The sequence below is a fragment of the Xiphophorus hellerii genome, chromosome 7 (genome assembly GCF_003331165.1).
Source record: "Xiphophorus hellerii strain 12219 chromosome 7, Xiphophorus_hellerii-4.1, whole genome shotgun sequence".
Classification (NCBI taxonomy): domain Eukaryota; kingdom Metazoa; phylum Chordata; class Actinopteri; order Cyprinodontiformes; family Poeciliidae; genus Xiphophorus; species Xiphophorus hellerii.
In genome coordinates, this window is record NC_045678.1 from 401,376 (window position 1) to 429,057 (window position 27,682).

At 39.7% G+C, this 27,682-nt stretch overlaps 2 protein-coding genes across 5 annotated transcripts in view; one reads left to right on the forward strand and one right to left on the reverse strand.

Moving 5' to 3' along the window:
* Nucleotides 1–457: 457 nt before the first annotated feature.
* Nucleotides 458–3,228, reverse strand: LOC116723420 (U3 small nucleolar RNA-associated protein 14 homolog A). Its single transcript, XM_032568297.1, has one exon. The coding sequence runs from the start codon at nt 3,147–3,149 to the stop codon at nt 870–872; it is 2,280 nt and encodes a 759-aa protein (XP_032424188.1). The 5' UTR covers nt 3,150–3,228; the 3' UTR covers nt 458–869.
* A 6,357-nt stretch (nt 3,229–9,585) lies between these two features.
* The window catches only part of ccdc93 (CCC complex scaffolding subunit CCDC93), a 39,632-nt gene continuing 21,535 nt past the window's right edge, over nt 9,586–27,682 (forward strand). For 2 of the 4 annotated variants that reach the window (XM_032567188.1, XM_032567189.1), the window contains exons 1-9: nt 9,586–9,718; nt 9,868–9,981; nt 12,038–12,132; nt 15,198–15,309; nt 17,618–17,716; nt 22,517–22,573; nt 22,703–22,803; nt 24,901–24,918; nt 25,138–25,174. In XM_032567188.1, coding sequence (XP_032423079.1) covers nt 9,632–9,718; nt 9,868–9,981; nt 12,038–12,132; nt 15,198–15,309; nt 17,618–17,716; nt 22,517–22,573; nt 22,703–22,803; nt 24,901–24,918; nt 25,138–25,174 — 720 coding nt within the window. In that variant the 5' untranslated portion in view covers nt 9,586–9,631. The remainder of the gene's footprint in view (nt 9,719–9,867; nt 9,982–12,037; nt 12,133–15,197; nt 15,310–17,617; nt 17,717–22,516; nt 22,574–22,702; nt 22,804–24,900; nt 24,919–25,137; nt 25,175–27,682) is intronic. The other 2 variants (XM_032567190.1, XM_032567191.1) reach the window with 2 other exon arrangements.

A 27,682-nucleotide genomic window follows, 5' to 3' on the forward strand; every position in this document is an offset into this window, starting at 1 on the left:
TCATCAGGATGTGTGTTCTAACAACTGTATACAGGCTGTATAACACACTGCGTTTGTAAAATTTGGATTCTAATTAGCCCCAATTAAAATTTTATCTTTGGTATTTTCTGGCTGTTCCAAGTAAAGCCCAGGCTATGGATTATTCACATTAAATATTTTTATAATAAAATCAGTGTATATTTAAGAATTACTGTAATTTTTTGCATTGAAATTAAAGGTTTGATCAAGCCCTCAGGAACAAGGTTTACAGACAGAACTCAGTTTCAACAGATTACAACCCAGCAGAGACACATTTCTGATCCCTAGATACAGATTTATTTCATTATCCTTCTTGGTCTTTTTGCTATTTTGTTAATATATATATTTAATGCCATGGCAGTTATATTAAATGTTTATCTAATATCATTGCTGGTTTTACCTTAATAAAATCTTAGATTACAGGAAACACACCAAAGAATTGACCATATTAGATATTTTATTAATACAGCTTCACCAATGTCACAATGCCTCATTAGATCCTCCCATCTTTTACACTAAGCACACACTTTCCCACAATTTATCCAACAATAAGATAATTATGGAAAAGGAGCAGCACACACCAACATGATGATCTGTAAAAAGCAAACTGCATTCCACTGTCTGTTCACAGACACACAAGGCATTGAAATTACACATTTATTTAATCTGCTTCATTACTCAGTTGATATAAATGTGACTGAACAGAAAAGATGAAGCATTTCAGTTACACTCGTATTTCAAATCATTTTAAGGGAAATGTAATTTTTTCTTTGACATACATGATAAAATTAATCGGTCCAAAATTGTTCTAGTGAAAATTGCTGCCACTTTCTGATCTGCATGGACTTCCCCTAGCTACTAGCAACCACCTTCTTGTTGTTCTTCAGCAGTTCCTCCTCAGCCATGGGATCAATGATGGCCCCCAGCTGGGTGACCACTCTGGGTTTGGTGACCTTTTTCACAGTTCGCTCCGTGTTCCAGGCGCGGCCAAGTGGTGAGCGGATACAGCTCTCAAACTGTGCATGGTTCTCAAAGGGGAATGGCAGGGAATGAACCTGGTGGAGGCTGACAGAGGTGTTCCTCTTCTCAGAGATGATGACACTGGGAAGATGCTGGTCTTTCCTTGGTGGAGGAGGGGCACTCTTAACCCTAAACCTTCTGCGCTTTCTTTTTGGTGGCTTTAGACCCACCCCCCCCCAGTCCCCCCAGCCAGGCAGGGTGAGGTCTATCACCTTTGACTTCCCTTCATCCTCCTTCCTCCTTTTATCTTTAAGAAAGTCTGAGATTACATCATCTCCAGCAAAAGCTTCCTTAATCAGTCCTCTTTGGTCAATCTTAGCTTCTGGATCCTCAGAGTCTGTGACAGTTGGAGTAAATGGAACTTTGATAAGCTTTGTCTCTTTAGTGAGAACTTCTTTCAACTCTATTCCTTTCTTTTTCCTTTTGCCTAGGTGCTTCTCTTCAGAGGGAGGGGCTTTTGTAGTGGGAGGCTGACTGGGTTCATCTGATGGCTCATGAGGGAGAAGCTCCAAGTCTTCCACAGTCCTGATCCTCATCAGCCTCTCCTCCAGCAGAGCTGACCGCTCAGAGCGGTCAGTTGCTTTTGTCTCTTTCAGGACATTTTCTCTTCCTCTGGAGATGCTTGGGGGCTCCAACAGACAGCTGTCATCACTGTCAGAAGCCTCCGACTCGACCGCTGCAGCTATGTCCTCTGTCACCCCCTCTGATAAAACACCTCCTGCTGCGTCAGACTCCTGAGCTTGGTGCAGTTTCCTCCTACTGTTAAACTCTCTGAGGAGGGCTTCCTCTTCTGTTTCCCCAGTCTGACACTCCTCTTCCTCCTCTTCCTCACTGACTGAGGCCTGTGCTGCCTCAGTCAGTGCGTCACTCAGCTGCTGCTGTGCTGGTTCTGCAGATAGCTTGCCTTTCATCCACGGATTTGATGCATCTCGACCATCCACTGCATCGTTCACAAAGTCAGGAAGCATATCAGCCTCATCTGCTGCTGCCTCCTCCTCCTCATCATCATCATCATCATCGTTGAGTGGAGTAATCAGCCTTTGAGTGAGCTCTTTGTTCATCTCCAGCTGCTGCTGCATAGCTTTGCGAGCCTCTTCGTCATATTTGGCCATGATGGCCTTTGACTTGGCCCACTTGCTGCTGTTCTGGTGTTTTAATGTCATCCTCTCCTGCATCCTGGCCAGCTCCATCTTATTCAGTTCCTGCAGAGCAACTGCTGGATCCATCTGAACCATCTCTTCAAAGTGCTTCAGGAATTCCTTCCGCTTGGCCTTGTTCTGCACTTTGTGATACTTCTTGCTTTTGATTTTTCTCTCTCTCCGAGCCTTGGCCTCATAATAGGACTGCAGGGCCCGGGCTTTTTGCAGCTCAGCACGGCGGATCTTAGCCTCCTCCAGGCTCATGGCCTTTACTGACGCCTCCTCAGCAGGGGTCAGAATGGGGTCAATAAGGGGCTGCTTGTTGGCAGACAACAGAGCAAAGATCTCCTGCTCCAGTGGAGTCCGAGCCTTCCAGCCCACCACCAGTCTCTCTACAGGTCTGGGGCCGGCCGGGTCCCGGTTCAGAGGGAACAGCAGCTGTTCGGCCCTCTGGTTCTGGGTGATAACGCCGTCCCAGCGGCTCACCTCTGATGCTGCCTTCTGGAAAGCCATGTCCCTCTGGATCCTCTCAGTCTCTTGTTTGCTCAGAGGAGATTCAATGGTTTTCTTAGAGCGCTGCAGATTCTTCAACTGCTTTTTACTTTTAGCTGGAACGGCGGGGGTCTTTTCTAAGCTCCCGATCAGATCCGACAGCTGGACCTTACCGGGACCACCGTCAGGGTTCACGGAGAACTCGGACATTTGTCCGGCCGCCTCAGACCTCTCCCCCAGCGCCTTCTTCCTCTTCCCACCCAGCGACCTGATCCCCTCCAGCAATTTTTGCCGTTTTCGTTCATCCTCTCCCTCGTCCTCCTCGCTGCTCATGGTTTCTTCCTCTGCTTTATCCATACCGCCTTGTTCTTCTTCTTCGTCTTCATACAGCAGCTGCTGATCCCCCTCGCTGATGGCAGGATCACCGCAGCTCACCATTAACTTCTTTTTATTACTGTTTTTCTTGGAGACTTTCGCCATGCTAAAGACCACACTTAGCTCAACCTCACATGTGCCCCAAACACAACCACTGTCGCAACGCCTGATCGTAACAGGAGCAAAAGTGTCGCAAAAATGTTTCCGTCTCTTTGTAAACTTTCCTTCCTTGGGTTTTCTAAATTCTCTTTCCACGAAGGAACTTCTCGAACCTACAAGCCACATCATCAGATGGGTGATGTAGAAATCATTTCTTTGAGATGAAATGATGTCGCAATCATTCAACTGTTTGTAGAAAACTTCTTTATGTGATCAGATTTAAAAGGTGCACTCTTTCACTGCTACTGCAGAAAACGAAATGGGCTATGGGAACAGCAAGCTATAAATACTTGGCATACATGTTAAGATATATTGACTAACTTGACTTGACAGTGCAAGTCACATTTTCTTCTCTGTTAAAATAAGGGATGCAGCCTTTCCCATTTGTGTGAGCTGCTGCCCTCTGGGAGGCGCCATAAGGCCAGTTATCTTCCGATAGATGGATGGATGGATGGATGGATGGATTTTAAACAGTAGTACTGTGATCACAGTAGTATGCTCCAATTAAACATTTGGTTTATCATAATTGCTAATGAAGTACAGTTTTTAGCTACATTTCAATGTCCTTTATTTCTCAGCTTTGGATGGAATGAGCAGGAGAAGGAGCTTCATGCTGAGGCCAGGCTGCCTTAAAGAGAGAAGCATGGTCTTCTTTTTGAATATAAGAAACGGGCAAATGCAAATTTTAAATATGCCCTCCGTTTTATTAAAAGAAATGAGGATACAATGAAGTCTAATTTGCTTGCAAGAAAAATGCAAAACAACTGCACACATGATTTCTGGAAGGAAATAAAGAATATGAATAATTATAAAACTGGTCTGCCAAAAAATATTGATGGCGTAAATGGAGCAAAGGGAATTACTCAAATGTGGCAGAGCATTATTATGAACTATTTAACTGTGTTAAAAGCTCCTCGTTTATGGCGGACAGTGTTACACATGATGAAGACGTGAAGTTTCATTTTAAGAAACTTATAATGCAGTTATGGTCCTAAAGAATAATAAGGCCTGTAGTATGGATGAGGTGTCTGCAGAGCACTTCAAATGTTCAAGCAGAAAACTCTTCCCTTTGCTTGCTCTGTTTTTTACTGGGTTTTTAGTCCATGACATTTTAACTGATTCACTCTTAGCTGTTATATTAGTGCCTATAATAAAGGATAAAGTTGGCAAAATAAATAACAGGGATAATTATCGGCCCGTAGCTTTAGCCAGTGTATTATCCAAGGTTCTGGAGAGGATTATATTGAGTAAGATAGAACATTTTCTACTTACTTCAGATAACCAGTTTGGTTTTAAATCACAGCATGGTACAGATATATGTCTTTGCTTTGAAAGAGATTTTAGATTTGTATAATAGGTGCAACTCTACAATTTTTATGTTTTATTGACGCTTCTAAGGTTTTTGTTCAGGTTAATTATGAAAAGATATTTTATAAGCTACAGAACAGAGGGGTTCCCAGATCTATTGTTAGAATTTTGTCCTTTTGGTACACGCATCAGTTAATGTACATAAGATGGGGTAATTGTGTGTCAGTGTAACCTGGTTGTATTTCTCTTTTGTTATAATTACACAAAATATCTTTTTTTGGTTATTTGTATTGTTATTTACCTGACTGAAACACCTAAAAAAAACTGTCATTGTTTTAGCCGTGTTACTTTAAGAGCGGAAGCCCCTCCTTTTTATTTCTTCTTCTGTGGTATTGTCTTTAAATAGTTTGCGCCCCTTACACCCTCCCCTTTTGTGATGTTGTCCTGCGGGAGAGGACTTGGAGCGGGCAGCCTATAACACGGTTGTTTTCTATATGTTGTTCTCGTCAGAATAAATCGAGAAATCATCCTTTTAAAGACAAACCGTGTCTCGGCCTGATCACTTAATAAAACCAGCACAACGCAGAAAGGATCCGGTTACATCAGCTCTTTTTAAAATAAGAAACAGGGTTAGACAGGGAAGTATTTTGTCTCCTCTTCTTTTTAATGTATATATGGAAAAAAACCCAAAAAAAAACATAGCACTGTTACTGCCACTTTAAAGGTTTGTAATGATCTTATCCAGGCTCCTGATAACAAAAAACATTGTGTTGCTTTGTTTATTGATTTATCAAAGGCATTTGACACAGTAAATCACAAGCTTTTAATTGAAATTCTACACAGGATTGGGCTCTCACATCAAGCTACCATGTGGGTAGCTGATTATTTGTCAAACAGAACCCAGAGAGTTCAATTGGCTGGTGTCACTTCTTCTATTCTCACTATTTTAAATGGCGTACCTCAAGGCTCAGTTCTGGGTCCGCTTTTATTCTCTATTTATATAAATAACTTGTGTGACAATCTGTCAAATGCTTTTTACCATTTTTATGCAGACGATTTAATAATATACTGCTATTCTGCATCACTATCGCAGGCAATACAGTATTTGCAGTCTGCTTTTAGTGTAGTTCAAACACGTTTACAAACTCTGAAGTTGGTTTTGAATGTGGATAAGACAAAAGCAATGATTTTCTCACATGCTAGAAAACTACCAGAAACTTCCCTATTGCTTACCACTGCTGTAGGAGCACAAATCGAGTTTGTCAGTAATTATAAATATCTTGGTTTTATTCTAGATAATGAACTCTCTTTTAAAAATCACATAGCAAATCTACTACGGACATTGAAAATGAAAATTGGGTTTTATTATCGGATCTTGTTTTACACTCAAAGCTAGAAGAAAATTGGTAGCAGCGACATTCCTGCCACTTTTGGATTATGGAGATGTTTTATATATGAATGTTTCGACCAAATGTCTTCAAATGCATTGTGTCTCCAGTACACAATGATACTGTGTATCATTGCTCTTTAAGATTTATAACCGGTAGTAGACGTTTGACACATCATTGTGATTTGTACGCAACTGAGAAACAATCATTTAATGATCCTGATTTATAAATCTCTACTTGGGCTAACCCCAGCATATTTATCCACTCTCCTACATAGAACTGTCAGTTCTCGTTCTCTTCGCTCCAATAACATTATTCTTCTGCATGTCCCACGCTTTCAAACTGAAAAAGGGAAGCAGGCATTCAGTGTTTGGCCCCCACAGCGTGGAATCAGCTCCAGTCTGAACTTAAGATGTCGGAAATTATTTCACTGGACTTATTTCGAGCCGTTCTTAAAGATAGGCAATAAGATTCTATGAAACAGTGTCATTGTTTTTACATTGTTTTTATTGTCTTATACTTGTGCATATGTATTAATTGTTTTTATCTTGTAACCAGGTTGCTATGTATTGCAAATTTTTTGCCCAGTTCCCTCTTGAAAATGAGATCTAGATCTCAACAGGGTTTACCTGATTAAATAAAGGAATATGAATATGATTTATCAAAGTGGCTGCAACACTGTGGGACAGGGTGGTTGTGGGACCATAATTAACCATCTCATGTATGCTGATGATTTAGTTATTTTTAGTCCTTGTAGTAATGATCTTCAAAAATTATTGAGGACCTTCTCAATATATGGTCAGGAGTATGACATTATGTACAGTGCATTGAAAAGTAACATTATGATTATAAGAACCAAGGAGGATCAGAAGTTGGTACTTCCTGACTTCTTATCTGGTGTTGTTCCTAAAGTGTGTACTGCTGTCAGATACCTGGGGCATTAAATAACTGATGATCTGACTGATGATATGGACATTAACAGACAACGTCGTTTAATGTATGCACAAGCCAACAAGCTGGTACACAAGTTCAGGATGTGTTCTGTCTCAGTGAAAGTGGCTCTCTTTAAAGCAATCTGCACTTCTCTGTATGCTGTTCACTTATGGAGACAGTATAAACAAAGCAGTTTACAGAAACTCCAAGTTGCATATAATGACGGAATGAGGATGCTGCTTAGGATGCTGAGATGGACTAGTGCTAGTCAGTTATTTGCTGGTGTCTCCACTTTTCATACTGTCTTATGAAACCTTCTGTACAGGTTTATGTGGAGGTTACGTGTTTCTACAAACAACATCATCCAGATACTAACAGATATTTCACAAAGCTCAGCCAGGTCTAAGTCCAGAATGTGGAATCACTGGCGGTTTTGCCTTTCTGTAAATCAGTGACTTCTACATGTGATTATTGTCTTTTTATGTGATTGTTTTTTTAATTATTAGTATTATTTTTCTATGGACCTATTTGTGTCTTTAATAAAGTTGCTGCTGCTGCTGCTGCTGATGTACATTACAACATGCTTCACTATCCATTACAGTACTGCAAACATTCCAGTATGCAGAAGAAAGAATTACAAAACACTTTCCAGGTGATTCAGATTTATTCATGACCCAAATGTGCAAATAATGTTACAGCAAGAATAACAACTAAAAGACAAAGTATGTTAAAAACAATAAAACATACCAAAAAAGACATCAAAGATAAATCATTACGTAAGGGGAAAGGTACAGCAGTGTATATCGTCGTCGACTGACAGTTGCTCCAAACATCAGTGATACATGGAACAGCACCAACAATACGAGCCCCCCTACCTGGTCCTGCATTAAAAAGAGAAATTGCTGTAGGAACAAAGGAGTGTTTGTACCTGTTACTTTTCATATCTGAGCCAGAAGGTAGATGGTGAAACTCAGCATTTAAATGGTGAGAGCTGTTAGCAAGAATGGAATTAGTTTTCCTGATGATCCATCTATTGAAAAAAATTATATTCAATATATTCACATTTTTCAAGAGTACATTGCCAATATATTATCATAGAATTGTACAAATTGTCAGTATATTAAAAGTTTACAGACAACTTGCTTATGAAAAATAGATACACTTTAGAGGAAATGTGAAATATATTTCACCAAGGATAGAGTATTATTTTAATACAATGTGACAGTATTCCAGTATTACTCCAGACAAACTGACATTTCTCCGTCCTAAGAACAGTGAGGATCAACGACAGAAGATTCCTATTCACTGGACCACTGCGCTTTACAGAAACCTACGAAAAAGAACAATAGAGCAGTTAAACAGAGAAAGTTCTTGTATTTTAAAGAGTACAGAAAAACGGCAAAGAAAAAAGTAAGACAATTTTAAGACGTTGTGAACTCGCTATGTATGTGACATCATCAGAACTGATGATGATTGGGACCTGCTGCCTGGGGTGAAAAAGCATTTCTGGGTGTCTTCTTTGCCTGTTTACATATGGTGCTGTTTTTATGCACACATTTTGTACTTTTTTCATACTCAGCTGATATTTCTGTTACTCTGAGTATGCTATTTTTAATAACTGCAACATTTTAAAATAGTGTGAATTTACCTTTCTTATTCTTATTTTTCAGTTTTTATATTATTTTACCTTTTGTGAGTATTCATTTTATTTACCTGTAACTTGATGATGGTACATAAATTTTCCCACTGTGAATAGAAGATATTTCTATTATATTCTATTCTTTATTGTTCTCAGTTTATTTTATTCTATTCATTCAGATGGACTTGTTAAGTGTGAACAGAATGCCTCTCATGTTTAATTTTTGTATTTTTACAATTGTATTTTGTTGCAAAAGTCTCTATAAGTTGGTTGAAAATAAAAAATATATCTGGATGTTTTATAGTACTGGAGAAGATAAATTACTGAGAATTATGTTTTTGACCTCAGACAGACAGAATGAAAACTGTATGAGGGAAGGATAAAGCTGGGGCTAATCTCCATTAATATTTTTCCTAAGATATTTTGTTTTATTGATTAAAAACTAAATATTGGAAGTTACTGCCTGAGATCTGCTCAACAGACTCTGTGATGACAGAGCCATTACACCACAGCAACTGGAGGTTCTAGACAAGCGTCATGAGATCATGACAGCTGAGAGTCTGAATTGTTCAGGGTTCCTGAAGTGTCAATCCAACCCTCCCCTCCACACCAAGTTTAACAACAAAACTTTCTGGCGGAACATCTATTCACTTTTTTTTCATCTATTCACCTTCCACTTCCTGAAAAGTATAATTGAGCAATTTATTTGACATAGTTGAATTTGTCTTGGTTAGTCATACAGGATTAACCAGCTATTACAATTGGGAAAACATGGTAGGTACAAGATGTGACTATTTCTTTCCAGAAGACATAGAGGAATTATATTGTTCTGTTTTCATTGTGCCAAAAATCTTGAGCAAAGGGAACTGGTTTTTCATTTTGTAACATGCAACTGGACAACAGGTTTTGGACAACGTGTCTAGCTCAGAGTGTTATTATTATTATTTATTATTTTGTGAGGTACTTTAAAAAAGACTAAATTAATCGAGAGTATATACAGTAGTTTGAGTAATTGCAGGTTGGTGTCCTAATCATCACCTCATTCCAGTTGGTGGCGGTAGTACACCAAAACGTTGCATGTCAACCGGACAAGAAGAAGATCATCCAATAGTTCGATCATGTGACGTAGTCATGTGACTCAGCATCGCATTTCGTTCATCATGGCGGCGACTGCGTCTGTCTTCCTCAGAGTGAGAACAGGATCGAAGGTTGGAGCAGAGTACGACCAGGAAGGCCAGCTGATCCAGGTAGAGTTAAGAACCGGTCCGGACAGACAGGTTCCATCGAGTTCAGCTTAAACTACAGAACAGACCGAATGAAAAGTGGATGAGGATCAAATTGGGGCTAATCTCCATTAACACACAGCTGTCTGATTGTAGCTACTTATGTTATTCAGGTGGAGAGCAGAGAAGATGAGGAACAAACCGTGAAGCTGGCAGAAATCCTGGAGCTGCTGCTGGCTGCGGGTTACTTCCGGGCCCGCATCAAAGGCCTGTCCCCATTTGATAAGGTGCTTCATCTAATCAGCCCCAGCAGGGGCGGATCTAGAAAAATATCTAAGGGGTGGCAAGAGGGGGGCAAGGATTTTTCAAGGGTGGCAGCATATATCATTCTCACATTTAGCTTACATAGACCTAACATTGGACTTCATCTACTTGTTGCAAAATATTGTTTTTAACTTGCATTGTTTCAAAATGAGCTTCATGTAGCACTGACCACCAATAATCTAGTCCATGGTTGAAGTGTTCTAGTTTTGGAGCTAAAAAAATTTGGTTTTAGATATTATCGAATCATTGCAGAATAATCCAGACCAGGGGTCCCAAATCTTTTCATGGCATGTCCCCCACAAACAGAATTAGTTTCTGGGTGGGGACTGCTTTGGGAATCCACAGACAATGCTACAAAATATATAAAACATCAACTTGGTATGTTTCTTTTCACTATGTAATAATTATTACATTAGTTTAGCATAAATGTTGCCCATACTGTCTGATTTTTGATGGTTATGACTTCTTGCGGTTATTTTTAGCAGTGTTCTTCCAGGGTTTCCCCCAGTGTATTTTAAGCCTGGTGGGCCACCAGGCTTTACTTGCCTCTCCTCCACCAGGTTCAGAAGCCTTTTTTATCTTTTTAAAAAGGTTTTCCTGTACACCAGTAAACTACACTATGTGTATAATTATTAGACAAGTTTTAGTTTTGACCATAGCATCATTTTCATGCATATTTTCCAACTAAAAGCTGTATATACTCAAATGCTTATTTAATATAAACATATCAACTGATATGTATTTGTTTAATGAGGGAGAGTGAGGCCTATGGAGATCAACACTCTATATCAAGTTGTGCATAATTATTCTTTTCCTCTTTCAAAATGTGCCAAAAAAGAGATTTAAGAGACTCTGAAAAGTCCAAAATTGAAAAAGTCTTTCAGAAGGATGCAGCATTCTTGAAATTACTAAGATATTGGGGCGTGATCATAGAACCATCAAATGTTTTGCTGCAAATACTAGTCAACAGGGTCGCAAGAAATGTGTTAAGAAAAAAAGATGTAAATTAATTGAGAAAGATTTGAGAAGAATCACATTTGAAGCTACCAGGAATCCATTATCTTCCAGTGCTGTCATATTTCAGAACTGAAACCTACCTGGAGTTCCCAGAAGTACAATATGTTCAGAGCTCAGAGACATGGCCAAGGTAAGGAAGGCTGAAACCCGAGCACCGCCGAACAAGACCAATAAGTTGAAACATCAAGACTGGGCCAAGACATATCTGAAGACAGATTTTTCAAAAGCTATATGGCCTGACATGAGTGACTGTTGATGGACCAGGTGAATGGGCCTGTGGCTGGATCAGTAATAGGCACAGGGCTCCACTTCACATCACATCAGACCCCAGCAGGGTGGAGGTGAACAAGTTGGACCTTAATCTACTTCCAGGTTTTAGAAGACACTTTCTTCAAGCAGTGGTAGAGGAAAAAGTCTGCATCTTTCAAGAAGACCATGATTGAGACAATGCTCCAAGGCATACATGAAAGTACTTCACTATTGACTAGCCAGTAAAGGCTTTAAAGATGAAATAATAACAAAGTGTGCCTCTGCCTCACAAAACCTAAACCTCATTGAGAACTTGTGAGCCCTTCTTAAACAGGGGATTTAGGTGAAGGAAAACAGTACACATTTCTGGACAGTGTCTGGGAGGCTGTGGTAACTGCTACACAAAAAGTGTGTGGAATCCATTGTAATGCAGTGTTAAGGACTGCACACGTTTCTGTGGAGGTAACCATTGTTTACTCCAGAAGATAATTTCAGGACATCTGCTCCAATTTTATGCTAATCAGTCTGCTCCTTGGATTGAAAGAAATTTCAGCTAGACTTTCACTATTTTACTTGGTCTGACCATACTGTTGGTGATTTTGTTGTGGCTTCATAATTGTCCACCAAGAGAAGAAGCTGTTGTAGTTATGAAATAAAATCTAATCGTAATGAATCTCTCCCATCACTCTGTGTCTTGCAGAAGTCTTCATTATTCCATCTCTCTGAGCTTGTTCTTCCTTTGCTTTTTCACAGGTTGTTGGTGGAATGACCTGGTGCATAACCACATGTAACTTTGACATAGATGTTGATCTACTCTTCCAAGAAAATTCCACTATTGGACAGAAAATGTAAGTGATATGATGGCAGTGTTCAAGAAATCTTTTGAGCCATTTCTGCTAAACTTGCAAATGTGAGTGTCTCAGGCAAGACGTTTTGAAACATGTAGGACACTGTACTTGCATGCTGCGGAATTGCATTTATTGAAGGGACATTGTAGTGACCTGATTGAATATATATTCAATAAATGCAATATATATTTATAATATTTTTGTTCAGTATACAAGTGGACTTGTATACTGAACAAAAATATAAATGCCCCATGTCAGATATTGCTGCCATTTGGAGTTAACAACTGTAAATGACCATTTGCTGACATTTTATTGTACAAAAGTAATATTTCTCTTGATTTGTGTATAATTTTTAATCCAACTTCCTGTCAGTGAGCATTACTCAGTGAGTTGTTTTTTTACTTAGTGCATGGCTGGGGCATGTCCAGTGGGTGAGCAATAACTGGACAATCCTTGGACTTGGGACAATTAAAGGCCACCCCAAAATGTCAAATTTTGTCACAAGTCACAATGCCTCAGATGTTGTAAGTTATGCGGGAGCATGCCATTGGCATGTTGGATGCAGGGACTTCCACCAGAGCAGTAGCTGCACGGCTCAATGTCCATTATTGGACCATTGGCCGTTCAAGAGTTTTTTTCCAACACACTGGCACTACTGCAAATCGACCTCATCGGCCACGTGTGACCACTCCAGCACAAGATCGCCACATCCGACTCGTCCATCTGTGGAATCGGCTAAGACCAGCGACACACACAGCTGATGAGACTATTGGTTTGCACAACAGATGCATCACACCTCAGACTTCTGTAACCACCTACGAGAAGCCAACTTGGTCAAAATCAAACTCCTCAACCTGACCCCTATCATGTTCAAAGGACTGTCAATCTGCCTCAAATGGTCATACCACGATGTTATCAATGGCAATATGAAGATCAGTAATTACTGAAAATATAGTTTGAGAACATTTGGGTTCTGTATAACCCAAATGTTCATAAAACTCTTATATTTGATATGGAGCGTTTATATTTTTGTTCAGTATATATTTGACACTGACTTTAAACATCATGGATTATAATGCTATACATACAACAAATTATAGCTGCTGCTTTTGATGAGGACAGTTATATGCCTGGCAGTAATGTTTGTGATCATTGTGAGAGATTTGATGAACAGCACTTTGACACCAACTGTAGGACATTGAAGGGCTACTGTACTTCTGATTTCAGTGTGTTAAGAAAGAAGATAAAGAGCTTCAGTTAATAAGAATTATTTCTGTGTTTTATACAGTACAGACCAAAGGTTTGGACACACCTTTTAATTCAATGAGTTTCCTTTATTTTCATGACTATTGACATTGTAGATTCACACTGAAGGCATCAAAACTATGAATAACACATGTGGAAATATGCACTAAACAAAAAAGTGTAAAACAACTGAAAATACCCCTTATATTCTAGTTTCTTCAAAGTAGCAACCTTTTGCTGTGATTACTGCTTTGCACACACTCTGCACTTTCTTGATGAGCTTCAAGAGGTAGTCGCCTGAAATGGTTTTCACTTCATAGGTGTGCCCTGTCAGGTTAATAAGTGGGATTTCTTGCCTTATAAATAGTCATGAAAATAAAGAAAACCCATTGAATTAGAAAGGTGTGTCCAAACTTTTGGTCTGTACTGTATATTTATGTTCATGTCAATCTTTGACCTTCATGTTGTCAGTCACACTTAGTGTTTACTACAGACTGTTTCCTGTCTGGGTTTTTGTTTTGGTGACACGCCAAGATCATAACTGGCTTCTAGCCTTTCCTGGAAACATGCCAGACTTAGGGAGGCATTTAACATAAGCATTAATATTCAACTCAAGGGACAGGCACAGATAGACACTGCACCTGGCCTTTTTCCTCTGGACAAATAAAGGGCCCTTCTGAAATCATTTTGTTTACATTGTAGTGAGTCCCAGGGTAGCATTTCTGGATTCAAAAGTCTATATTACCTGTTGCCCCACATTTTTGTGATTTTGCCTGACGAGACTGCTTTTAACTGATATCCATATTTTCAGATTTATGTTCTTTCATAGTGTCCAAAATGTGTGGAGAGGGTAACTGATTTCCATTTCCTGGGGGTCCACATTGAGCAGAGCCTCACATGGAACATGAACACCTTCGAGCTGATAAAAAAGGCCCAGCAAAGACTGTACTTCCTGAGGGTTCTCAGGAGGAACAGCATCAAGGAGAAGCTGCTGGTGTCCTTCTACAAGTGCTCCATAGAGAGCATACTGACCTACTGTATCTGCGTATGGTATAACAACAGCACTATGGCTCAAAGGAAAGTTCTCCAAAGGGTTGTGAATACAGCCCAAAAAATCATTGGCTGCCCTCTCCCCTCACTGGAGGACCTGCACAGCGACCGCTGTCTAAGAAAAGCACAACACATCACAAAGGACACTTCTCACCCCGGACCTTCTCTGTTCACACTGCTGCCTTCAGGCAGAAGATACAGAGCAACCAGAACAAGAACCAACCGTCTCAGAGACAGTTTCTACCCGATAGCAGTAACAAAACTAAATGCAATCAAAAACAACCATTAATCATCATAAATGATGTATGTGAGAATGTGGCTGTTCTTTTTTTTTTTTGCCAGTTTGTTGATTCTTGCGTTGTGTGTGAATTGTGAGACAGTTATTTTTTGTTTTTGGGCATGTGCACCGACTGATGGCACCCTTTGAATTTCGTTGTCCTTGTGACAATGACAATAAAGATTTATCTTATCTTATCTTTCTGCATAATTGCAATCTTTTCACAGTGACAGATATTGCATTATTTGTTTTGGTTGTGTATCTAAAAGCTTTTATTTTGTGTGAGATTCTCTTTGATATTTAAAACTGTTCTCAGTTTTAAATGTCAAGTCCATTCTTTTCATTTTTGTGCAACTAAAGTATCAAAAGACCTACAAAATAAGTATTTCTTTGTTTACAATTTCAGAAGCTATAATTGTGTAACACAATGCCAACAGGAGAAATGTTTGGTTATTGTTGATGAATGTTCTATTTTTTTTGTCTGTTTCTTTAGAGCCCTGACAGAGAAAATTGTTTCTGTTTTACCAAAGATGAAGTGTCCTCATCGCCTGGAACCCCATCAGATCCAAGGCTTGGATTTTATTCATATTTTCCCAGTGATACAAGTAAGATGCATACTTCCATTAAGCATTTTAAAACAGCAAAATTATGATAGTTTTTACTTTAATTCAGTCATCACTCACTTAATATGAGTACTTTGCTTATTAGAAAACATTAAAACTACATAAGCTAGACTGTGTTCCAAGCCACATAAGTTTCTCATGACAGACAGCATGAGGGCATGTTCAGGTTGCACCACTTAATTAAATTTAAAAGAAGTCTGGTCATCAGCGGTCCACTGGATGAGATTCATACATTGATATCTGCCGTGACTCATTAACTTCTCTATACATTAACTTACCAACACTTAGACTAAGCGGTGACAGTTCAGGTGACTTCAAGTTTTGTAGAGTTTTTTTTCTTTAATTTTTTCTTTTTATTTAAGTCATGTTTTGGTTGCATGTGCATTGCCCTGGCTTTCTTTGGACATAGATTATTGAATGTTCCTAGAAATGGACTGTTTCCATTCTTGCTGTTGATTGCTGCTCTGCCTCTTCCACATACTTACAAGAAGTCAGGTTTCCAGTTGCGTACAAGATCACTCAATGATTTCTTAATTTTATTAACATAAACCAAAGAAATATTCACAATAATATCACACTGTGTGGAGGAAGCTGCCACAGACTTCAGACAGGATCAGTGTCAGCCCCACCCACTGACTGACACCAACTTAAACTTATTAGAAATATTTCAGATCAAACCACCCAGTTTGTGGTAAATAAATTGCAACAATTTAATGATGTTATTTCTGCACTTTCCAGTGAAGATATTGACCTTGAGTCATAGCAAATTCAGAAGAAGTTGTCTTGACTTTTTGTTTGAAGCAGCCAATCAAATGTCTGTTCACTTCATCCATAAAATTCAGCGGGACTATCCACTAAATTTGATGGGTGAAGTTGGCAGTTTAAACTTTGTGTTGAAACTACTGTGTTTCAACACTAAAACATAGATGAGGATAGGAACGTAGATCGACTGGTCAATCGAGAGCTTCGGTTTTGACTCGGCTCTCTCTTTACCACGACGGATCGGTACAGCGCCTGCTTCACTCCAGACACTGCGCCAATCAGTCTGTCGATCTCCCGCTCCTTTCTTCCCCCATTTGTGAGCAAGATCCCGAGATACTTAAACTCCTCTACTTGGGGCAGGACACCCCCCGACCTGGAGAAGGCACTCTACCTTTTTCCGGCTCAAGACCATGGCCTCAGATTTGGAGGCACTGCTCCTCATCCCGGCCGCTTCACACTCGGCTGCGAACCGCTCCAGCAAAAGGTGTAGATCACGACCTGATGAAGCCAACAGAACCACATCATCTGCAAAAAGCAGAGATGCGATCTTAAGGCCACCAAAATGGATCCCCTCAATGCCTTTTCTGCGCCTAGAAATTTTGTCCATGAAAGTAATGAACAGAATCAGTGGCAAAGGGCAGCCTTCGTCACTGTCATTGCCCACAAGAGCGTGGAAGTCCCCCAGCAGAACAAAGGAGTCCCCAGGAGGGGCACTCTCCAGAACCCCGTCCAAGGACTCCAAGAAGGATGGGTAATCTGAGCTGCCGTTTGGCGAGTAAACACCAACAGTCAGAACCCGTCCCCCCACCCATAAGAGGAGGGAGGCTACCCTCTCCGTTCACCAGGGTAAACCCCAACGTACAGGCGGCAAGATGGGGGGCAACAAGTATGCCCTCTCCTGCCCGGCGCCTCTCACCAGAGTGGGCATGGGCAACTCCAGAGTGGAAGTATGTCCAGCCCCTCTCAATGAGACTGGTTCCAGAACCAGAGTCATGCATTGAGGTGAGACTGACTACTTCTAGCCAGAACTTCTCAACCTCACACACTAGCTCAAGCTCCTTCCCCACCAGCGAGGTGACATTACCCTTCCCAAGAGCCAGCTTCTGCAACCGAGGATCAGATCACCAGGACCCCCTCCCTCGGCCACCACCCATCCCACACTGCACCCGACCCCCTTTGGCCCCTCTCGCAGATGGTGAACCCATGGGAGGGGGGACCCATGTCTCCTCTTTGGACTGAGCCCAGCCCGGCCACCAGACGCTCGCCAACGTGCTCCTCCTCCTCCCCCGTGATCCACGTCCGGGCGAGGGAACACCAAATCCAAAGTTATTGTCCATCATAAGGGGTCTTAATTATATCTTTAATAAATTACTTCACTTGTTATTTCCTGTTTTAAAAAAATGAATGACTCATTAATTAATTAGTTCATAAACTAGGTTCATTATTACTTGTTGTAATTTGATGCTCTCCACTCTCCATAGCACTTGGTTTGTTCTTGTATTGCATGAGACATTTGTTGTTGTTTCAGTGGTTGGTGAAGCGAGCCATAGAGACGAGAGAAGAGATGGGAGATTATGTGAGAGCCTATTCCATTTCTCAGTTCCAGAAGAGCCATTCCTTCCCTGAGGTATAAGCACATGGTTAGAACAGATGCAGAATTCTTAGACTGTGCAGTTTGCAGATTGTCATGGTGGGTTCTGCAACAAACTCTCATTTGTCAGTAGCTATATTATCTAACTGTGTGGAGTTTCTCTGTCATTAATCTGCAAAGTGCCGATATTCTATGTAACTGGTCCTCTTAGTAAGAACAATAACAAACTTATGCCATTGTCTGTATTGCATCTGAAACATTTTATTTTGAACTTCATGGCAAAGGCTGTTAATATTTAAATGTGATTGCTTGGTGTTCCATTTTGAATTTGCAAAAATCTCTACATTGTCACACCAGGGGGTATGTGTATGTAGAATTTTATTTAGAGAAAAGCTTGATTTTAGTACAATTTTGAAAGAGGCTGTGTTACGGTCCAACCAGTAAGGCACAAGGATAAAGGGATATAAAAAAATATTTTCTATTTATTTTTCCAAAAATTCTTAACAAAAGGCTTTCAACAGCAAATCTCAAAAATATCACAAAATGGGCCCAAAAGAAATCATCAACTGAGGCATACCTAACTCAGGATAACAAACCAAAACTGACCTCACACAATGAACACACAGGAATTTATACACAAAGACTAGCCTACACAAACGGGGAGGGGTGGGGAAGAAGACAAAGACAAACAATGCATAAACATAAACAACTAATTCAAACCAACACATTTTGACTACAACACAACTGTAACAACAAAACAACCTAACACCAAAAATGTTTTAGCAGTTATGCTATTAGTAGAAAGAGACAGATTCTTCATCATCAAGTCCCCTGCTTCCAGCAGCCTGATGGTTTGTTCCACTTCCTGGTTTGCCTTTCAACCAGTCCTCTCCCAAAGCCAGTCCTTTAAACTCAGCAAAACAAAATAGCTAGTGATCCAAATAAACATAAGGTGTTTACTAAATGTGTGCACCCATAATAGTAAGCAACCTAATGCAATAACCAATGCAAAAAAATGAAATTCTACATATATTATGTGAAAACATAATAACATTTACATAAATACTAACACTGGGGAAAAGATGGAGGAACCTCCACAGGCTATAACATAAAATATAGAAAAAGTGAAGCAAAGTGAGTATTTTCAGGATGCAGCCAGTGCAGTATAGAAGTGCTCCTACTTCTCTAGCAATGTGTTCCCAAATTATAACCATAAAGTGGTCTATACTGTATTCAAATTCAGTTCAGTTCACAAATACTTTATTGATCCCAAAAGAAAATTAAATGTTGTTGTAACTCATATTAATTCAAAGAGTTATCTACAAAGAGTAATTGTAGATAATGATGGCTGTTTACTGGAAAGGTCTGTAGTGGTCCGTAATGGAGCAAATTTGAAGAAGCCTCTGACTGAAGATACTCTGATTTCTCAAGATAGTCTCATGAAGAGGATGGTCAGGGTTCAGGTTCCACAGTCATCCCCAGAACAGAACCAGCCTTCTTTATCAGACTGTAGAGCCTTTTTAGGTCTCTTGCTCTGATGCTGCTGCCCCAAGAGATGACAGCAGAAGAGATGATGCTCTCAACACACTTGTAGAAGATCTGCAGCATCTTGCTGAAGGATCTTAGCTTCCTGAAGAAGTACAGTCTGCTCTGTTCTTTCTTATAGATGCTTCACTGTTGTATCTCCAGTCCAGTCTGTTGTACAGATGAACACTGACGTATTTATATTCCTCAACCACCTCCACTTCTTCTCCCATGATGGAAATGGGGTTTGATCTAATCCTGTTTCTCCTGAAATCTATAATCATCTTTGTTTGGTTTACATTCAAGATGAGATGATTGTTCCCTCACCATGCCACCAAGCGGTCCACCAGCTCTCTGTACTCAACCTCTTGTCCATCTCTGATAAACCTAACAACTGCAGAGTAATCTGAGTATTTCTGTACATGACAGAAGCCGGACTTATGCTGGAAGTCTGAAGTGTAGAGAGAGAAAAGGAATGGTGAGAGTACAGTTCCCTGTGGTGCTCCTGTGTTGCTGATCACCTGGTTAGACATACAGTCCTTCAGTCTCACAAACTGTGGTCTGTTTGTCAGGTAGTTATAGATCCAGGTGATTGCTGAAGCCTCCATCTTTGTCTTCTGGAGTTTCTCACAGAGCAAATCAGGCTGAATTGTATTAAATTCACTGGAGAAATTAAATAACATGATCCTCACAGTCCTGCCTTCTGTGTCCAGATGACAGTGGGTTTGTTGAAGCAGGTGTATGATGATGTCATCAACTCCAACTCCATGGCGATAAGCAAACTGCAGGGGGTCCTGATACGGGTTTGTCTGCTTATTCAGGTGGACCAACAGGAGTCTCTCCAGAGCGTTCATAATGTGGGTTGTCAGGGCAACAGGTCTACAGTCAATGATTACTAAAGGGAGAGTTTTCTTTGGTACCAGAACTACACAGGATGTCTTCCATAACAGTGGAACCTTCTCTTGGGACAGGCTAAGGTTGAAGAGATGTTGCAGAATCCCACAGAGCTGGACCTGCAGCCATGTTCTTGTTCAGTCTCTCCAGCTGCCTCTTCACCTGACTTCTAGATACAGAAAAGTGGGAGGGGGAGGCAAAGAGAGCAGCAGCATCTCCTGATTTGGTTGAAGACAAACTTGTGGAAGAGTCCATGACTGAGGTAGAAGATAGGACATCTGAAGTATGACAGGAAAGCTGTGGCAAAGGAGGGTGGGATGTCTGTATGGCTGGGGACAGGGGAGGATGATGATGAGTTTGTTCCCGAACTAAACCTGTTGAAAAATGTGTTCAGCTCATTTGCTCTGTCCAGAGTTCCATCTATCTGATCCACCTTTTGCTTGAAGGAGAGATGGTGGGCGGAGAGAGAGGGCGGAGAAGGAGAGGGCCGCGGGGGGCTAGCGTACCATTAGATACCATTAGAGGGCTGGGGGAGGGAGAGGGGAAGACAGACAGATGGGGGCGGGATGGACAGCGTATTGCAAGAAGAGGGAGGAGATCTGACTGTATGCTAACCGCCTCTGCCCCGCCAGATATGCTATTTTATTTACATGTATATAAATTATAAGTAATTTCCACTATCAGTAATGTTGAAAGATAATGACCAGAGGATTCCTCTGGTCATTATCTTTCATTAGAGCCTCATTGATGACTGTATGTTGAAGCACTGAGGAGTTACAGTCATTTGAAGTTTGTATATAGATGTTGTCCAAGTGTCACATTTGGAAACTCCATTTGGAGTCTCCAAAGTGTGCCAAATGGAGACTCCAAATGGCACACTTGGACAACACATGTACATCCTCTAAAATAAACATGTCCAAAATGACATTTCATTTTGGGCTATTTTGATCAATCTTGAAATCCACGAGCAGAATACTTTATTCTACAGATTTATTGTATTTTCCGGTCCATACATTCAACACTCAATGTGCATTTACAAGAAATAAAAATGAAAAATCTGGGTGAAGCAAAATTTTCAATTTTCTTTGTGTTACAAACATAATAGCTACAAACTACTTACAGTTTTTGACTGCTAAAATAGAAATTTATCTTGTCATCTTCATAGAGAGACCAAGCTTTTGCATGTACTCCAAAGTGTTCAAGAACAGCAGCTGATTTAATTTGGGTGTACCTTCTCAGCTGTTTTTGGAGATTTTGGGGGAGCGAGGGTTAAGGGGTTAACAGTTCTTTTAGGTCACATTTGATCCAGGGTTTGTTATTTGGGAAGCATCTCACTGTTCTGGTGGGGATGTAAACAGCTACCAAAATAAAAAATAACACTGGTGAACTCTCTTGGTATGGACGGAAACTTACTGCCAAGAGTTCAATGTCTGGACTGCAGAGACAACACTTCACACCAACATGTCCTGGGTGACACCATCTGTTGTTCACAAAACTGTTAATGTGTCTCCTTTTCTTTTCCTGCTGCTCTTTAAATATCTGTCTGCTTGAATAGTCAGGAAGCCTGACAGAGACATGTTGGAGTCAGGCATACAATCCTGCAGCCATGTCTCAGTAACACATTATGCTGCATTTGTTACCTTGCTGAGTCCTTGTCAGGCCTTGAAGTTCATCCATCTTGTTATCCAACAATGTCATGATGGCCATTACGACGTGAGATTGTAGAGAGGGTTTGAACTTCCTCCTTCTCTCTCTCCTTTTTGCTCCAGCTCTGCATCCACAACGCCTCCTTTCAACTCCTCTGGGATTTCTGGCTTTCAGCTTTTCTGATGTTGATCAGCTGCTCCCTGATCAACATGTTTACGCATCATAACAAAATAGCAAAAATACAGAAATATTGCCAAAAATCAGTCCAACCACACAGAATACAAAACAAAAAGAAGTAGCCAACCAGAAAAGCTATTTTCCTACAAAAAAAGCAGGAATGAATATTTGAAAAACAGAAAAAGTCGCAAAGAAATTAGAGCTACTCCAACGTGCTGCCACCCTCAGCTGGGTAATTCTAGAATTGTAATTTGGCACGTCACGCCTTCAAGTTAGCATTTTACATATATATATACTATTTCTCTTTTACTTTCTGACTGAATATCAACTCATTTGAAAAATAAAATAGAACTATTTCAATAACTGTTTAGTCTTTTGACAAATTTAAATAACCCTTTAAAGAATTAGTATGATTATTTGATATTCCAGTCTAATTTAGAATTTACAATTTTGAATTTCTCACTACTAAAGTTGAGATTGAGTATCTATTGTACCCTAGAAAAACAGACTGTTGAAAAATATCCTAATTTTACTTTCTATTTTATATATGTACTTTTATCTATTTAGTTCTTGTATTGTAAAACTCTGGTCTAGGATCAAGAACTTCTCCAGAGAAAAGACAAAGCTGTGAAGGCCGTTCTGGATGTATTGGTGAGCAGCTTTAATATGATTGACACTAAATGTAATGCTTGGTGTCTCTCACAGTTTCAAACTATGAGCAGATTATTTGGTTGTAGGTAACAGACTGATGGCATGTGAATGAGCTCTGGTGTTTTTCAGGAAGTGTACAAACCTGAGAGAAAGTACAGAAGACAGAAAGATGCAGAACTCCTCCTGGATGAGGAGTCCAGGATCCATTTTACTCTGCTGGAGTATGGCAGGTAATATTTCCCTCCAGGTAGCTGTGCCAGGCCACCGTGTGGCCAAGCTGTTTAAAATGCTGTTGAGTCATAGCATTCTGTTAAAACACAAAACCTGCAGCCCACTTTTTATAGGTAAAACACATGAATGTATTAGTTAGTCTTTGCTGTTCAAAAATTGTCACATAAATGTCAAAGTTATACTACTGTACAGCATTGAAATACAAGGCATACATGTTCTCATTCCAAAAAGAAAAAAATCTTCAAGATTAGTGGACAAAACAAGTACAGAGAACAGATGGTTTCCCACTCCATCTTCTTTACTCTTACAATTATTTCACTGCAGACTGTTGCACAAAAGCTTTAAAAATATATAAAAAACAAAAAACATGATTGAAGGTATGTAACCTTTGTAAAAAAAAAAAAACACTTTATTTTGTGAATAAATTGATCTCCTCTAGCTACTATTGCCATCTGGTCAGTGCCAGTAGTGCATTTCTACTGACACTCAGAAATACACCCTCCCGAGGCGTCCCAACCAAAAACAACCAATCAGAGCCAGGAGGAGAGCCTTAGCGTTGTTAATTAATCTCAAGCATTCTCTGCTAAATGTACTAATGGCAGAGAAACAACTTATCATGTTCCAGGAAAACTGTTTTACCGCTGTCATTGTTGGCTATGTTAACTAGCCTGAGCATTGATGACAGGCTGTATTAGCTGCACCCCTTTGTGTGAGCAGCCCACACAAAGGGGTGTTTGACAGCACAAAGACCTGCCCCCTGCCTCTGATTGGTTGTTTCTAGTTAGTACTGGGAGAAGACAGAAGACCTGGCTTTTTTCCCCCCACAGATTCTCATACTATGCTGTCACAACATTACAGTTGACAGTTTCAACAAATATGTATAACAAAATTTATATAAAAGTTACATACTGCATCTTTAACCACAATACTGAAAAGGGAGAGGGAATATTTGTCCAACCCTTCCTTCCCAGAAATGTTGGAGTCATCGTTGCTTACCGGACTACATGGCTCTTGTAAAGAGTTGCAGTCCTTCAGTAGAACCAGCTCCCTCTTCTTCATCACTCCATCTAGCTTCTTTCTCCAAAATTGCAGATAAATTGCTTAAATCTTTGCTGAAACATTCTGACATGGAACTAAGAGTTCATGACCAGAAGGAAAAATACCACGGTTTCTTTCAATTTTACAAAAAGTCAAAACAACTACATAACATTATCTTTGTATTTTATTTCACACAGAAAAGCATAGTTTATTCCTAGAACTGTTAAGTGTAAATATTACTTGAGTATTACAGAAATAAGTTATTTAAAAAGTAATTACTATTTTCATAAATTGTTCATTGCAAACATTTATGCTTGTTGTAAAGAATATTATTCTTGTTTATTATTTACTCTTTTATTATTTACTCTTCAGAGAGTAACATGTTTATAAAGCTCATGTTGACTCAGTATTTGTCAGGTTTCCTGCTCTGGCCACTCAGCTGGTTAGATATGATGCTCATAGCTTACAACTGTAGTTTTGTTAAGCCATCTTTTTGCTTACTGTACCAACTTATCCATAGAGAGTCGTGGTTCAGACAAATTAGTCTATCATAGAGCAATTTGAACACAGCCTTAACTTAATGTGATGGTTCTAATTATTTTTGGTCATGCTCCCCCTTGGGAACATACTTTTTTCATGCACACCCTGAATTGAAATACTGCAGAGAATCTGATAACAGAAATAGAGAAGTGGTTGTCCTGCAATTCACTTGTAACAGTAGCAACATATATAAAGGTTCACACAGTGAGTTCTTAAAGTGTTGAAAACAATATATAAAAAGTAAGGTTAATAATAATGATTTACCTGTTGATTCAATATCAAATAAAGGCCATTACAGCCAATAAAACCTTAAAAAAAACATGGTTCTATTGTTGTAATTGGTCATGTGGTTGAATTAAAAATGCAACATTCCCAACACTTCGACCATGATCTAATGTAGCATGTTGTCTAATTCCTTTAATGTATACATAACTGTGCAGTTTTTTTAACCATCTCAAATATGTACATTTTCTTTTTCTGGTCAAATTCTTCCTTCATCCATCCATCTCTGAACGTAGAATGTGTGAAGCTATGCTGTGAGTACTGGAACTGTGTGAGCATCCTCCTCTGCATGCCTCTGATAACGGTTGTGGTGAAGTGTGTGAGAAGCTGTCCATGTTTAAGCATGGACTCAAACATAGATGTGAATAGTTTGGCCTCAGTGTTGATTTGTAACTGTTCTTGTGAGGTTTTGTTTTAACATCAGTTTGACATTGTAAACCTTGACTAAGTGTATTTCTTTATTTTGTTACCAGGAGATATGGACTAAATAAGCAGTGTAAACAAAACAAGGTAAGCATGAGGATCATGTTGCTTGTTGGCTTAATAAACAGAATATTACAGGGTTTACATAATGCTAAATAAAACCCTTTCATGTGAGCAGTAAGGTTCTAGTTAGAGGATTTTTTATTTAAGCTTATTTGATAGGGACAGACACACATAGACAAACTGAACAGAACAGCGCTCCCTTGTTTGCATCATAGCGCTTATAGTGAAAGCTAATTTGCAGCACTCGACCCTAGATGGGCTTTTAAACAGTACATCTAAAAACTAGTAGAAATTTAAATAATAACCTTTTAAAATAATGCAACTTGACAAAATATACACAATCATGCATATAAAACAATGAAACATAAAACATTAGGTATGGATACAGTTCTGTTTTTGACATACAGTGGTGTGAAAAAGTGTTTGCCCCCTTCCTCATTTCCTGTTTTTTTGCATGTTTGTCACACTTAAGTATTTCGGAACATCAAACCAATTTAAAAAATAGTCAAGGACAACACAAGTAAACACAAAATGCAATTTGTAAATGAAGGTGTTTAGTATTAAAGGAGAAAAAAAATCCAAACCATCATGGCCCTGTGTGAAAAAGTGATTGCCCCCCTCGTTAAAATAGATTATAACTGTGGTTTTTAACACCCGAGTTCAATTTCTCTAGCCACACCCAGGCCTGATTATTGCCACACCTGTTTTCAATCAAGACATTACTTAAATAAGAGCAGCCTGACACAGTAAAGTCCACCAAAAGATCCTTAAAAGCTACACATCATGCCGAGATTCAAAGAAATTCAGGAACAATTGAGAAAGACAGTAATTAAGATCTATCAGTCTGGAAAGGGTTATAAAGCCATTTCCAAAGCTTTGGGAATCCAGCGAACCACAGTGAGAGCCATTATCCACAAATGGCGAAGACATGGAACAGTGGTGAACCTTCCCAGGAGTGGCCGGCTGCCCAAACTCACCCCAAGAGCGCAGCGACGACTCATCCAAGAGGTCACAAAAGACCCCACAACAACGTCCAAAGAACTGCAGGCCTCACTTGCCTCAGTTAAGGTCAGCGTCCATGCCTCCACCATCAGAAAAAGACTGGGCAAAAATGGCCTGCATGGCAGAGTTCCAAGAAGAAAACCACTGCTGAGCAAAAAAAAACATTAGAGCTCATCTCAATTTTTCCAAAACACATCTTGATGATCCCCAAGTCTTTTGGGAAAATATTCTGTGGACCGATGAGACAAAAGTGGAACTCTTTGGAAGGTGTGTGTCCCATTACGTCTGGCGTAAAAGGAACACTGCATTTCAGAAAAAGAACATTATACCAACAGTAAAATATGGTGGTGGTAGTGTGATGGTCTGGGGCTGTTTTGCTGCGTCAGGACCTGGAAGACTTGCTGTGATAAATGGAACTATGAATTCTGCTGTCTACCAAAAGATCCTGAAGGAGAATGTCCGACCATCTGTTCGTGAACTCAAGCTGAAACGAACTTGGGTTCTGCAGCAGGACAATGATCCTAAACACACCAGCAAGTCCACCACTGAATGGCTGAAGAAAAACAAAATGAAGACTTTGGAGTGGCCTAGCCAAAGTCCTGACCTGAATCCTATTGAGATGTTGTGGTATGACCTTAAAAAGGCTGTTCATGCTCGAAAACCCTGTAATGTAACTGGATTAGAACAATTCTGCAAAGATGAGTGGGCCAAAATTCCTCCAGAACGCTGTAAAAGACTCATTGCAAGTTATCGCAAACGCTTGGTTGCAGTTGTTGCTGCTAAAGGTGGCCCAACCAGTTATTAGGTGTAGGGGGCAATCACTTTTTCACACAGGGCCATGATGGTTTGGATTTTTTTTCTCCTTTAATACTAAACACCTTCATTTACAAATTGCATTTTGTGTTTACTTGTGTTGTCCTTGACTATTTTTTAAATTGGTTTGATGTTCCGAAACACTTAAGTGTGACAAACATGCAGAAAAACAGGAAATGAGGAAGGGGGCAAACACTTTTTCACACCACTGTAACCAGAGTTTTGTTTGTTTTTTGAACACACTAAAACTGGTTACAGACTTTAAATTCGCAGGAAGTGATTTCCAAACTATCCTCTAGGACAGAGCACTTTGTGCACAATTGCTATTTAATGCCACTCTGGTAGATTTACTGCTGCCTGCAATTTCTGTATACAATCGGTTAATGGTTTAGGTGCAAGTCTGTGTAGACATTTAAAAATGCATTTTAAAAGGTTAAAACTCAAAAGAATGCCAAAATTAGCAAAAATTTGAAAGTGATGGAATCAGATTGGTTTTTGATATAAAACCTTTAGGCTCTATTATAGAGACTTTCTACAGACTTGAGTATAGTTTGACTAGTTTGTGACCAGACAATAGCTCCGTAAGACAGATGTGAGAGGATCTTTGAGTTAAAGAACATCTCTGCATAGTGGAAGTGTAGGCCTGTCACGATAACAAATTTTGCTGAGCGATTGTCTCAAAAATTATTGCGATAAACGATAATATTGTTTGAAGAC